The sequence below is a fragment of the Leiobunum rupestre genome, chromosome 8 (genome assembly GCF_980474605.1).
Source record: "Leiobunum rupestre chromosome 8, qqLeiRupe1.1.hap1, whole genome shotgun sequence".
Taxonomy (NCBI): domain Eukaryota; kingdom Metazoa; phylum Arthropoda; class Arachnida; order Opiliones; family Sclerosomatidae; genus Leiobunum; species Leiobunum rupestre.
The window spans coordinates 29,215,158-29,230,950 of NC_143391.1; the positions used below are offsets into that span (position 1 = coordinate 29,215,158).

The 15,793-nt window shown below is 36.8% G+C and overlaps 1 protein-coding gene across 1 annotated transcript; it reads right to left on the reverse strand.

The window, feature by feature from the left end:
- Positions 1-3,979: 3,979 nt before the first annotated feature.
- On the reverse strand, positions 3,980-5,351 carry LOC149933054 (uncharacterized). Its single transcript, XM_090155797.1, has 2 exons — positions 4,653-5,351; positions 3,980-4,593 (listed from the first exon to the last, which is right to left on the reverse strand). The coding sequence occupies exons 1-2, from the start codon at positions 4,993-4,995 to the stop codon at positions 4,046-4,048; spliced, it is 891 nt and encodes a 296-aa protein (XP_090011923.1). The 5' UTR covers positions 4,996-5,351; the 3' UTR covers positions 3,980-4,045.
- Between the last annotated feature and the right edge of the window lie 10,442 nt (positions 5,352-15,793).

Here is a 15,793-nt window from a genome sequence, read left to right on the forward strand (position 1 = left end):
AACTCTGCCATTGATGTCATTGACGAAGGTTTAAAAAAATTCTCAAATGGATCTCTCGACGTAAGACTAGCAAGATTTCTCATAAACTATCGCCGCACTCCGCAAATTAGTGGTAAATCTCCAGCGGAAATCATGTTTGGAAGAGAAATCCGCACCAAACTTGACATGGTCTATCCAACGAACTTTAAAGAGGAGAGAGGTAATGAGAATATCAACATCGATAAACCTATAATTGAAATGCTATCTAGAAGTAAATAATAATAGCGATAAAACCATTAGTAAAAATTAGTGATGTTACCTATAAGTTTCATCCTAATCAAAAAGTCTTTGTAAAAAACTATGGTAAGGGAGAAAATTGGATAGAGGGAACTGTAAAAAATCTATCGGAAATATTATGTATGTGATCGATATTGGGAGAGGTATTATTAGAAAACATCAGAACCAATTGAGACTAAGGAGTGAGAAGTTATTAAAACCAACCGTGTCTGAGACATAAACAACTGGAGCCAGTAAAATGAATCCAAATCCAGATGCAGGGTACAGATCAGTATTACAACCACTGATCCAGAGTCATCAACAACCACCGATCCAGAGTCATCAACAACCACCGATCCAGAGTCATCAGCAACCACCAATCCTGAGTCCTGACAATGAATCTCCAAGCTGGAGTAGCAAATCATCACCAAGTCGATCACCGAGTCGCAATCCTATCTTATTACCACGACAAGACTCGAGACCAGAGCAACAGCCTACCACAAGCATCTCTATTCCTAGTGTAGCCACATCATCAGAAGGAGCCCGATCAAGGATACTTATTAGACAAGATTTCGACAAAGAGCCTCAGTCGAGTAGACACAGACCACACGTACGAAGATCCAGTCGAAGACGTAAATCAATTAAAAGACTTAATTTATGAACTGAAATGTTTAATCGTTTATGTAGTTAAAATACACTATAATCAGTCTATTTAAAAAAGAGGTGATGTTATGAACTATAATAGCCAGGGGGCGCCACTGGGTGGGGAAGCTGAGGGAGCTCTAGTTTTATGACCACCTAAACAGTGGTCTACCGGCTGCCGACATGTTCGGTACTCTTACTTAAAACTTCATATGTAAAATTTAATTAACAAGAACAAACACATCAGATTGATTAAATCTAGATTAGATTTTTTAATCTTGATTACCCTGATTTAATCTTGATTACCCTCGTTTAATGACGACCACCCTGATTTAATCACGATTACCCTGATTTAATGACGATCACCCTGATTTAATCACGATTACCCTGATTTAATCATTTTACTATGATTAAGACGCAGCCAAAATGGAAGTGACCTGCCCCTCGGAAAAATCTAATCGACGAATGTCATTCCTTGATTAAAATGCCTTTAAAAAAATCCATTGCAGGGGAAACTTTTAGAAATCATGTCAAAATTTAAAAACAATCGTTAAAAGTCAGGAAATTTTTGAAATAAACATTATAGATGGGGCCTCTAAATCAGGCTATGCCTATGTGCAGAAAATTCTTGGCGGGGCTACTGGAGGCAAGACGTATTGGCAATGTCACCGGAAAGAAGTGTGTAAAGCCAGAGTGCATACTGTGGGTGGCAATGTAGTCAAACAAATTAACGGACATTCGCATTTGGCATCAGTCTCACAAGTTGAAGCCAAGTTTGCCTATGAAGAAATGAAGTTCAAAGCATGTGGAATCATTACGATGCAGTGGTACGAGGAATAGACAAGACAAACAATGCTGCGGAAGCCTGGCATCGTGGTTTATCATCGCATATTTGTGCCACCCACCCAAATATATGGAAGTTTTTAAGAAAACTTAAAAAAGAAGCGCTTGCCTGGCAAAAATAAATCGTCGGGAACGAGTCACAATTAGAAAGGAATACAAGGCGTCAAAAGAAAGACTTCAAAATCTTGCCACCTGTTACGACGTACACGACGCAATGTCCTATTTAAAAGGGGTTGCTCATAATTTTGATTTTTAAATGTATACAATAAGTTTTATATTTTTATTCATTATTATGCATTTTTATTTATTATAATTATTATTTATTTATTTGCACCGAAACGACCTACGCACCGAAACAGCCGTAACAGCTACACCGAAATAGCCGGCAGCGAAAGTGCCCACACCGAAATAGCCTAGACCCCCTTCAATAAGGAGACTTTATCAACTTTATCGTTCTACCGTGGTGGCATCTGTCTCTAGTGGTGGAAACTATATTTTTTCGCGAATCTGATGCGAAATTGAAATGTATGATTACTCTTAACAAACAAACCTTTGAAGTTGTTTAAAAATAATTTTATTCTGTCAACACGATCCTTTTTAACTCAAGTTACGGTGAGTTAGCTAATAATTATTTATTTTTAGCCATATAACTTTACAAAATATATATGGCGCTACCGCCTAATTATAAAGATGAATTTCGTACAGTCTTATCATAGAGAAAGAAGGAAGGGGTCAAGGGGAGAGATATTTAGAAAGGGGGCGACGTTAACTCGACGGTAGGGAGAAGCTCGTACACTAACGCGCATCACCGTTGCGCATGAGACTGCGTGACGTCGTAATATGTGGGAATTTGAAACTTTCACAAAGTGAAAGCGACAAAGTTTTAAATTAAGGGGAAGCATTTTAGACTATTAGTACCAATGAAAATCAACAGATGGCGCTGACCGTTACACCTTTCGCGGGCGTTCCAATCTTACTACGCCATCTACAAAACCGATATATTTAAATTTATAAAATGACGAAAAAATACACAGAATTCTTTAATTATTCCTTTGATTCGTATTTATAAAAATAAATTAACTTAATAATACAATAATACTTTTGTTTTATTATTATAATATTTTCAACTTTTAGTCGCATTTAATATAACCAGATAGAATGATTGTGAAAAACGTTTTCCTCCTATAGAAACTCTATGGGATGAGGTCTTGCCGTGCGTCACCTGGTAAGGGGTGGAAAGGCACGAGGAAGGATACGACATAGCCGTATATTGCTTAGACCTACAATATCGCTCCAGGGTGACCCGTTGCTCTTCTTTACATATATTTTAGGCCTAAAGTTCCCCCCCTCTTGGACAAAAAAACAGGATTAAAACATTCTTTTTACTTCCCCCTCGTGGCCCCTCTATTGTAGCGACTGTCGACCCTTTTCTCGGACTTCGCGGTTGTAAAGGATTCTGTTCAGCGTTTTGTTTAGTGCCTACGCCAGAAGAGATAATGCTTACTTTTACGCGAACCTATCTTTGTAGCGCGTAAGACAGATTGAGATTCTTCGGTAAAACACGCCGATTCAATAGGGGTACGTTCAGCAGAGCTCAGCGCTGACACCGATGAGTAAGCGCTGACATCGATTTTTCACTGTACGCTTTTTTGCGTTTCCAGTTTGACGTCACGATGGCTCATCGATGAGCCATCAAGTCATCGGCTCGAAGAGTCGGTTTTTTAGTTAGTGTGACGTAAAACGCGTAGCCAATCTAAGAAAATGGCGACTTCTTCTGAAGAGCAGTTAATTGAAGTAGCGCTCCTTGACAATGATAAAAATTGTTATATGATTGCCGTGAGACCCGGAGATCACGCAAGGATATTAAGAGGTATTCTATTGTTTGATATATTAATTATAACACTTGTCTTTTTAATGTAATCCATCGTATATCTTTAAGCCTTGGCGTTTGTTATTGTTTACTGTCATAGGGCATGCTTTCACGTGGTTAATTTTATCATGGATGTAGAAAGGAACTACGTTATAATTAATTTTGTTTTATTTTTTAGACGAAAGTTTTGCAAGATTTTGCTTAGAACAAGCAAAAACAATTGGTATACAAACCCAAACTTTTCAAAATGAACTTTTGAAAAGATTAGATAAAAAAAATGAAGTTTTGTCTAAAATGGTTGATTCGTTAATGAAAATGTAGAAATGATAACTATCTTTATTAAGTAATTTTTAACAAAGCTCAAATAACTTCAAGAAATAATAAAATTTATTTCGCAAATGCATAACCAAATTTTACATAGGTGTTAAGACAGCTTTAAATGTCTTGCAATTGTCTGGGAAGCCTTATATTTCTTGCAATATCATTTCTTTTCATCTTTGCAGCTTCTGAATTAGTATTATCAGCCTCTTCCATTATTTCAGCTGTTACATGTTCAAAATTTTCATCTATATAATCACCCACATCATCATCTCCATCGTGCCTCAAAATAAAATTATGCAAAATGCATGCAGTCATAATCACTTCTGAAATTTCAGCTACTAAAGACATGTCTAAGTATTTTAGTCTGCGGAAACGGCCCTTTAACAACGCAAATGCCCTTTCTATCATCTGGCGAGCTGAACTATGGCAAGTATTGTACGCTCTTTCCTGAATTGTACGATGTCCATTTTCTTTGAAAGGAGTCATTACGAATTTGTCTAGCGGGTACGCGCTGTCACCCAGAATGTGCCCATTATCATCACTCCTTAAGCCATTTTTGAGGAACTGGTAAATCGCACTCAAACGCCACATTCTCGCATCGTGGACAGAACCAGGCCATCCACAGCAACAATCAATGAATATTAATGTTTCATTACAAATGCCTATGAAAAATAAATATTTATAATATTTTTAACAAAAGTTCACATCCAAATTAAATTACCTTGTAATAATATCGATGTTCTCTTCTTACGATTATAGTACGCATTTTTATCTTCATTTGGCTCCTTTATGTCGATGTGACAGCCATCAACTGCACCAACTGTCATAGGGAAACCATATTTTGTTTCACAGACTGTCATTGTTTGGTTCATTTTTTCTGTAGTAGGCCATGTAATGTATTGTTGTGTTAATTTTGACACTATTCGAACGAATTCAATGAACACATAATGTGCGTTTCCCTTTGATAGATCGAAACGATCTCCAATGCTCCTGAATGACTCAGGTGTTGACAGAAGCCACAACGAACCTAACACCCGTTTCTCTATTGGTATGGCAACGCACATTTTTTCATTAGCAACAGCTCCTCCATAAATATTGATTAATTCCTAATGCACAAATTGAAATTAGTTTTGTTTACTTTTATTCATCAACAGCGGTCCTGCTCATTCGAAAATGAGATTTAAAATCTTTTTCTGTATAATATGGTACTACACTTTCCACATAGTCTGTTATTCTTACAGGTCTAGACCGAGGCTTAGAATTAGTGAATGTTGTTGCAATTAATGCGGCGCAATTTTTAGTTTTTTTAGAATAGTTAGGAGTGTAACAAATATTAACACCACCATTTTCAATTATTTCATCGGTAACAAGTTCATTTACGATCAAATACAGAAGTTTTCGTTTTTTTCGATTTTCTTGCCCGGAAAAATTATTTGCCGCCATTTTAAAAAGAATCGATTACTAAACAATACCCGTTCAACAAATTTCTACGTCATTATGACGACAGAGCTCAGCGGTTACAGTTTTAAAGAAACAGCGCTTTTTAGTCGATGAGCTCTACTGAACGTACCCTAGGTCTAGTTCAAATCGAGAAAAATCAGTCACTCACGAAATTTTAATGTGTTGGAAGACATAATAAATTTAAATAATAAATAAAAGTTTACAAATTTCACTGAAGTTAATTAATGTTTATCAAACAGAATTTCAAACTTAGCGATTAAACTTAAAAAACGTTTACGTAGGAAATAAGTTTTAATAAGTGTTACCATAAGTTAATGATACCTCTAAGTACACAAATGGCTATGCTGCCTATGGCGGAAATGCTTGTCCAAATCGACCTATGTATCTCCGTACTGCGTATCAAAGTAGCCTTAACATACACTTGGAACTGCCGAAGCTTACGTTTCTTTAATCCTGTTTGGTGCAAGGCTAGCTTGAACTTCCCCAAAAGAGGTAAATTTCGATATTCCCTTAGGAAATTCGTTCCCCCCCGCAGAGGCAGAAAAACGTTTTTTTTGCTATTGGTTTATTTCTCTCATGTGACTGAAATTATAACGAATGAACTCTCTCCCTCTCCCTCTCCCCCTCCACACCGCTAAGGCACCCCCACTAAGGTACGACTAGTAAAAGTAGCCCCTCCCAATATAGTTTCATTCTCGACCGCACAGCGGCGCTGGGTCAGAGATATTTTTCAAATCTTTCATTTTTGCGGGAATCGGAGGGACAAGATTTGACATCACATTTTCTGGACAAAGATTCCTCCTTGAAAGGGCTTATTTGTGTACTTAGAGGTATCATTAACTTATGGTGTTACTCATAAGTCATAATTAAAACTTATTTAAAATAAATTTGTACGCATAAAATATTTTACATCTCAAGTTGGTTCTATTTGAAATTAATATTGTTTCCCATAACCTTTCAACAAATTCAAAGTCTTTTTTGCATAATAATTCCGATTTCCCGCAGTTTTTTTTTTCATGAATCGCCCAATATAGGCCATTTCTTATCGGCGACCTTTAGTTCCGGGTGCCATGTTTTCCCCGAATTAGTTCTTGTCCCTTTGGTAATATTTCTATCCCTTGCGCGAAACTCTTTGCGGTCCGAATTTACTAGTTTATATATATTACCAGGAAATTATATAAGTATACACTTGGAATGTCTAAGGAAGATTTTGGCAGCCGTGATGATGCTCGTAGAAAGCGCGAAAGATAAACTGTTGCGCCTCGCTACCCTAATTCGACGAAAACTTCGACTCATTAAGCCTCGCATTAAGCCTAGTCCCGGTTATTATATATTAGCTTTACCTGATTTCTCTTTTTTTAACCATATAAATACCTAAAATTAGGTATCACTTTACTTGTTTTTGCGGATAACATTATTAATCTTCAGTAAGATAATAAATTGAGGTTTGGCCGTAGCTTTGGCCATGGCCGCCATTGTGGTGATATTTTTCTCCCCACGATAAAAACTATTGAAAAAAAACAGTGACGTAGCACTGCCAAAACTTTTCATTGAGCCTTGTCCCAGTTATTATATATTAGCTTACCTGATTTTCTCTTTTTGAAATTAGGTATCACTACATTTGTTTAACGAATAACTTTATAAATACCCATAAAACTTCAGTACGATAACAAATTGAGGTTTTTAAATCAATTTTCTGGTAAGCCTTTTTTTGCGCTCGAAGATCACCTATTTGTTACCATGGCGACGCATTCTTTTCGCGCTAAACCTCGAGCCACGAATTTGAAATGTCTTGTTATGTCTTACACTCGACGTAGTTAAGCCCCGCCTTTTTCTCGACGCGCTTTCGTTACACCGTCCCAATGGAACCTTAGACACTCCAAGTGTATACCTCTATAGTTTCCTGATATTACGTACACACGTGTGCTCTGATATGGCTATGTTCTTTTTTTGTCGAAGTCTTCCCCACCCAGGGTTTCGTGGCGCTCCCTGCGTTTCTGTACTTAACAACTTTAATCACTGTAATACGATTTCGCGGTGCTTTTTCAACATTACCGTGCGGATATTGGTTTTTTAGAACTTACTGGGATTTATTACCTTTGATCATATTACAATTTGTGAATTAAATAGTTGATTTTATAAAAGGGAGGAGTCTAGCTTGAACATGTTGCATTTTTATTATTTCGCGAAGAATATTATATCTCGTGATGTAGAGAGCAACATTTTAACAAGTTGGCTAAGAGCACCAGTTATTTTTAAAATTATAAATATTATTTCAATGGCAGTCACGTGGTTCAAAACGTCATAAACAGGATGTTCCGCCCACAGGTCTCACTTAAGCCTCGTCTGCGGCCCCTCTTTTGTTATGGGTCTATTAAAAACACTATTCGTTTCGAGATAATATATATATATATATATCCACCAACTTTATTCTGACAAGGCTCAATCGAACATTTGGTTTGGAAATCAAATGGGTTGGTCACGTATTTTAGCTATCAGCGCTTTAATCCTTATCCTAATATCCTCTTTCCTTTCATAAAATACCCCAAAAACCCTTCCATCAGAATTTTGGCGCCAATAATACACGTATAAATGGCGCCGCCACTGACGAGTTTAAAAGTAATGGGTTACCACTTTTAGCCCACCCCAATCTGAGGGGGTTTACATGGTCGCACTTTACGCGATAAAGGGAGCGATGTTTTTTTGGTTCGCTATGTAAACGCAAAAGTTCGATAGAAAGAGCGATCTCTTGGGGGTCCGAACGATGCGACAGCATGAGGTAGATTTTTACAATAGGAGCGACCCGAAATCGCCATAAAGACGCTGTCGAACGCTTCGTAGAGGTTTTTCCGTAAATTTCCCCCCAAAAAAACCCTGAAACATTGAATGGTCAGTGCCACACTCTTTCTGTAGTTATTATTTGAAGATGTCGAGTGACGAAGAGGGTAGTATATTATATTTATAGCATCTGCGAATAAGTCGAGAAAAGAAGAACTGTCAAGTGTTCTGCAACAAAATTCAGAACGCTTGGAAAATATGATGAAAAAATTTGACGAAGACAATCAGAAATTTTACGACGAGCAAATGAAGGCGCAAAGAGAATGGGAAGAAAATTTAATTAAAAAACAAAATGAACAAACCCAGACCATGTTCAACGACCTAATGGCAGCTCTTAGACCCAATCCTTACTAACGTTCTTTTTCCCAATTACTTTGGTAACTTTCCTTGCCGATTTCGCAAATATTATGTAGAATGCAACATGTTAATATTACTTTCGGGGCAAATGAATAGTGCACGTCCATTTTTTTCGATAGCATTCGCCATCTGCCCTTTAACCTTCCAAACGCGATCTCTACCGCCATTCTTACAGCACTGTGATAAACGTTAAATGACTCCTCTTCCGGCGAAATGTTAGGTGTTGGGTAGGGTTTAAGAAGCCAAGGTAGAAGGGGGTAAGCCGGATCTCCAAGTATCATGTAAGGGATTTTGATACCTTCGATAGTTTTAAAACCCTACAAAAATTTAGTAAAATAAATTAATGACCACAACTATCCTTGGGCTTAGCAAGTAGTTACTTTTGGAAGATAATCGGCACTCTTATATAAAGAAGACTCTTTTAAAACCGTCGCGTCGTGGGCGCTTCCAGGCATTTTAACACTGATGTTCCGAAATCTTAAAAAAAACAATTAACAATTATCGTTTATCTCAAAGACTAACCACTCAAGTAACACCATAAGTAACATAATAGAAGTATGACAAAGTAAGCGTAATTTGCACATTTCACGGAAGCTTGTTAGTCCTTAGTTACTTAATGATTTACATTGTCATTGGGAAAACCGACTATAATTAAAAATTAGCATTGAAAGTATAGGAAGTGTCATATTTATGTTTATTATGTTACTTGTGTTAACACCGATGACTAATTAAAAAGGGTTAGCCAATTGGTATTTATTAATAATACAACAAAAACTAATCCACATTTACATTATGTTGTTATCGACGACGGCTTGCAAAACAATAGATGGATAACATTTTCTATTTATGAAATCCCTGTAACCTTCTGTGGGTGGTGTTATTGGGATATGAGATCCATCTATTGATCCTATTATTTGAGGGATTTTTCCGGATCTCTCGATTTGCGAAGAAATGTCTTCAGCTTCTTCAATTTCAGGAAGTATAATAAAAGTTTCTTTCTGGCGGCAAAGAGAGTCGCAAAAACGTCTTAGGCATTTGTAAACGGTACTCTTATGCACTCCAAATTGATTGGCCACTACTCGGTATTCTGAACATGACGCTAATTTGTACAGAGCGATGGCTACTTGAATGTCTACCGAAAGGGGTTTACGGACACACATTTCCTTTGGCTCTAAATCGCTTCTTACAAGATCTACGATATATTAGAACGTCGCTGGTCGAATTCAAAAATTTTCGAGCCAATCATCATCGTCAAAATGATTAGTGACTACTCGATCCCACCAATCGGTACTCCTTGTTTTAGTCCACATCCTTCTCTTGTTGCGTTCATAGGCGTTGTCAATAAAATATTGCCCAGAGATGGTACTATTTCTAACGACTAATTCGTTATAAAAGATAAGACGTCTAGCCCGTAATTCATTTTGAAGCTTATTCATAAAGACCCGATTCGAGTTTAAAATAATTTGTCTCAAATTTCTTTGCTGAATTTGGATTAAAAACCAGAAAATATTTATCAATTGAACTAAACTTACGCCGTTGTAAATATCGTCCATCTCCGCTCTTTTAAATTTTCCAAATAAAGGCACGTGCACTTTAGTAGAAAAAAACCCCAGAAAATATAAAAAAAAACCCCTAAGAACGTATCGCCCGGTTTTCCCGTCGTGCAAAGTTCGACCTTGTAAACCCGTCATCTCTATCGCGTCGAGTAAAAGGATTAGCAGCTGTGCTACTTCGAATAGTTCGACGCGGCCATGTAAACCCCCTCTCTGTCCGAACACTCTAAAAGCTGCGGGCCAATACCAAATATTTCCATTCCTACCCGTGAAAGCTTAGGAAGGCCTAACAACAGGCTAAAGACATGGACTATGTTTTCATGAAGGTAGGAAATGCGGATTTGAGGAAATCCCGATTTTGTTCTCAGCGGGGAGCTTTTTAAGAAACTCGTATTTGGACGTTTTCATGGAAGTCCACTCTTTACTTCCAAACGGGTTTCACACCCCAGAAACCTCTACACTTGGAATGTTCTTACTACTCTCTCGACTTCCTTCGGATAAGGGCAGCTGGCCGGTCGTTTAATTTTGCAGTAGCGCGTGATTACTGTAAACTCCAAGCAAATCGATCCCAGTTTAATGCTAAAAACTGCTTTAGCTTTATTAATTTCCCAATTTATTAGCTTAGGAAAATTAATACGTCAACGAACACAAAACTCAATCCTAAAAAGGAGAAGCATTCTTTCGTTGGCCATTACTAAAATTAAGCTATATTCAGAATTAGGTTCCACTAAGCACTAACTTCTTCAAATGAGCCCAATCCTACTTTCGAGTGGCTCAGTTAACTTGTCCTCCCCCCCCCCAAACGCTGTGTTCAAAAATTAACAAGTTGATTGAAAGGCACCCATTTTGCACCATCAGTAAACCATTACGCACCCATGGTGTTCAGTAAGAAATTGCAATTTCAAAGGGGGGGGGGGCAACTTTATCCGAGCCCACTCCCCACTTCCATTTTTCCCTAAAACTTGTTAACCAATCAAACGCACCATTATGCACCACAGTCGAATTAAAAAGTGGGTGCTAGGTTAACCCCAGCCCCCCCATTCACCATTGGCATCGTAAATGGTGCCATTCAAACGCACCCATTACGCACCATTATGCACCACAGTCGAATCGTTACGCACCATACTAGTTACGGAAATAACTCAATTTTTACATTTTGATCTATCCTAAATTTTAGAAAACAGACGGTGATGTAATGCTATAGGGATAAGGGTGCGTAATGATTCGACTGTGGTGCATAATGGTGCGTTATGGGTGCGTTTGATTGGTTAACAAGTTTTAGGATAAAGTTGGCCCCCCTTTGAGATTGCAATTTCTTACTGAACACCATGGGGGGTGGGTAATGGTTTACGGATGGTGCAAAATGGTGTATAATGGGTGCCTTTCAATCAACTTGTTAATTTTTGAACACAGCGTTGGGGGGGGGGGGGGGAGGCCAAGTTAACTGAGCCCTTTCGAGTTCTTATCTGTAGTTTACGTCACTGGGAATTTACCAGGTTACCGCCCCTTTTCCGCGGCTTATTTTAGATAAAAATTAAAAATTTAAACATTGAAATGTTCGCGTACGATTACAAAAACCTATTCGCAAAATTTACTAATTTAATCACGTCAACAATTAAATGTATTGTTTATATCTTTATATTTCTACTTACATTTATTTTTTAATTTAAAAAGTGTCGTTAAAACCTAGGTTAAAACATGTGAAACCACAACCTTTTAGTAGTGCTGGGAATTATTTATTCATTATCATAAATTGCGATATTTTTTCCCTCATCGTATTGAAGAAATAAACTTGTTATGTAACCAACGATTTCGTTAATCTACTACTCATTCTACTTATTCAAATAAATAATTGTTTTTATTAAGTTTTAGGTGTATCCACTTTCTTTTATTCAGCTATTTCATCTTGAAATATTACTATTTAAATTAAGGCTAAAAGTATTTATTCGTGAATAAAAAAAAAATCCGAGCACTACTTATTAGTAACTACATTTCCAACTAAATAAACCCCCAGTGTATCAAACACGTGTTCGTGCGATTTCATTCGAAGATAATCCAGATTTACCAAGGAAATACAGGTGCGTTTCCCGTATTTCAGAAAATACGTGTTTTCTCAAATACGAGCGTTTTCATTCAGCGTAGCACGGATTTAGAAATACGGATTTAATCATGGACAAAAGTACTACTTTAATCCCTAAATATTTCCCCCCCAAAAAAGGGGCTTTTCCAATTTCGGCCGAAAGTATGAGGAATTGAGGATTCCTGATCATTCCTCATATTTTGGTTTACTTCAACACATTTGCTGAAAAAAGTACCGTGATCTCGCGTTCTCCTACAGTGTAGAACTCCAGTAAAGAGTCGTCATGGAAAGACAACGGAATAAAAAACCAACGTCAAATCGCGCCAAGAAAAGAGCTTCTCGTATGAAATGGGAAAACAATCTATCAAAGTAAGTGTCTTTTGCGTCTTCTTTTCGATATATTTACTAAACAACGTCTAGAAGTTATATTAAACCGGGAATTCTAATCATAATTGCCGAAAAACTACCGATATTTCAAATAGCATAGCTTTGACTGTATTAAAAAGCGTAAGCGTACTTTGTACTACCAAAGGCTGTACTCTCTGTACTCGGTGTACTTTTGGCAGGTCGTTAGCCCCTTGGTCTATTCTCGACGATTTGACAAGCATTTGGCGAGAGATATACAGGGTGTCCTTTTTTATCAGAAAAAGCTATTTTTTTCAATAACCGTTTCAGTTAGAATGTGGAATGTTTCAGTGTGAATTGTCAGTACTGGGGGCCATTGTTGTACATACTTTTTATCGATTTTCGAATAAATTTTTTTTTTATCGATTTTCGAATAAAAAAAGGACACCCTGTATACTAAAACTGTCTAATGTATACTATCATAAGTAACATTATGATATACAGGGTGTCCTTTTTTATCAGAAAAAGCTATTTTTTTCAATAACCGTTTCAGTTAGAATGTGGAATTTTTCAGTGTGAATTGTCAGTACTGGGGGCCATTGTTGTACATACTTTTTATCGATTTTCGAATAAAAAAAGGACACCCTGTATACTAAAACTGTCTAATGTATACTATCATAAGTAACATTATGATTTAAGTATGACACTTCATATTCTCCCAACGATAATTTTGTTATTTATAGTCTTTTATTATCATTACGTGGCTAAGAACAGGTAACACTGCGCGAATTGAATCGGGATCTATATAAAGGACTGACATTCGCGATACTAATGTGACATCGCCGAAGATAATTTTGCCTTAGGCATCGCAGTGCTTCGCCTTAAAACTAGGGTACGTTGTTCGAACCGGCGAAAACGAGATAGATAAAATCCATTTCCAGATAACTCACCCCCTACCCCACCCCCGAGAGAAAACCAAACTGTAAAAAGAGTACAGTTAATTCGTAAAAGGTGGATAACCGTTGCTTTACATTTAAAAATATATACATATATTTTTCAGGGATGAAAAAATTACGGAGGATTTTATGTTGAATCAAAAGAATCACCAGTCGACGTTCAATCAAGAGGAGAGCACTCAGTCAACGATTCACGAAGAATTGGGAAACCTGTCAACGTTAAATGAAGCGGAGGGCACGCAGTCAATGTCTAGTCATGAGAAAGTCGCGCAACCATTAAATAATGATATCACAACCAGAGCTCCCGAATCTCCAGGTTTTATAAGGTCAATTTACCCCTCGTTTAAAGATTCTGGGTTAAATAGCGATACTTTGGTTGGCCGTAGGATCGTTGACCCCGTTTATTTTATCCAGCAAATTAGGGAAATGGACAGACACTACTTTTTATGTAATGGTCGGCAAGGTAAATGTTTCGATCAGTCTAACGGGTACTTCAAGTATCTAAAAGAAAGGCGCGTTGGCCTTTATTCCCGTTTATATTTCGAATGCGACCAATGCCGACCCGGTTGACGATGGAAAGGCGCATTATGGTGAGAATGCCATGAAACCCGACATGTTACCCGAAACCATATCTGAATTGGCGAGACTAAAACTAGAAGAGCTGAGGGTGACACCGGAGAAACAGAGCGCTATCGAGATGATGACGAGGCAGCGAGGCAATTCGTCAGAATGGTCAGATCAGAGAAGACATCGCCTCACCGCGTCTAATTTCGGTCGCGTCTGTAAAATGAAATCTACAACAAAAAGCGGCAAAACGGTTGAAAGTCTCCTTTATCCAAAAGCTCCTTCCCAAAATATGGATTACATATTTGCGTATGGACATGAAGGCGAAGAAAAAGCCAAAAAAATCCTAAGAAAAGAACATCATTTGGACGTAATAGATTGTGGAATATTTATTGATTTGGAATACGGGTTTTTAGGGGCGTCTCCGGATGGTCTAGTTGGCGAAGACGCCATAGTAGAATAGAAAACACCTTTTACCTATCGCACTGTCGCTCCTCTCGATATTCCTAGTCATATCGAAGAATTAAATTTCCAAGCCAAAACTAAGAAAACACGCCAAACTAAAACTTTTTTTTGCACATACGATGATGAAGAGATCAATTCTCTAAAACTTAATAGAAATGACCATTTCCATTTTCAAACCCAAGGGCAATTGCATATTACAAAAAGAAAATTTTGTTATTTTGTTGTGTATACTGAAAATGGCATACACGTAGAAAAAATCGAGAGAGATGACGATTTTTGGGGGAAAAAAATGAAAGATAAATTAGTCACATTTGATAATAACTGTATGCTACCAGTAATAGTTGACTCTCGGTTTAAAAGAAGTATGGAGCTTAGAGAACCCCAATACATATTGGACGCAATAGCCAAACAAAACGAAAATAAATCAATAAAAAAGAAAGTCATTTACCCCCGTCAATTCAAAGAATATAATTGACGGGGAAACCACTCCAAAAAGACCTAAACGGAGCATTTCAAAAAGACCGCAAACCGCTTCTTCGAAAACCTAAAGAAATATTTATTTACACCACCGTTAATTTATTTATTTCTTTATTTACACCGCTATTTACGTCGTTAATTATTTATTTACGCAGATTTTTATTTATGTATTTATTTATGCCGCTATTTATTTATTTTTTTATTTCTACATACCGCTATTTATTTATTTATTTATTTGTTATTTATATATACCGCTAATTGTGTATTTATTTTTTAATTCTATATACCGCTATTTATTTATTTATTTTTATGTAGCTATTTATTTATATGTATTTATTTATTCTACATACCGCTATTTATTTATTTATTCCGCTGTTTATTGATTTATTCGGTTATAATCCGAACTACAAATTTTCAAAAATTTCATGTTCGATTTTTTTTAATCAGGGTGAATTTTTCGACTTTTCGGCCATCGGTTTTTACGAATCATCCCCACTTTTTATGGTTTACCACTATCCATTATTTATTGACATTATAAATATATACATTGTTATAATACCGCATCTCCATTGCTTTCCACATTTCTTCTTCTATTTTGTTTTGCATTCATGTAATGTAAAGCCCTCTGCATATAACGCTGATAAATTCGGCTTTAGAAACCAAAATAAAATTTTATCTTTGCATAAGAACTGACCAGAATCTCACAAAATGTAAAAATTTGGCGTGAATACTTTCATATTGAATCATTTGTTTAAAGTAAATTAAA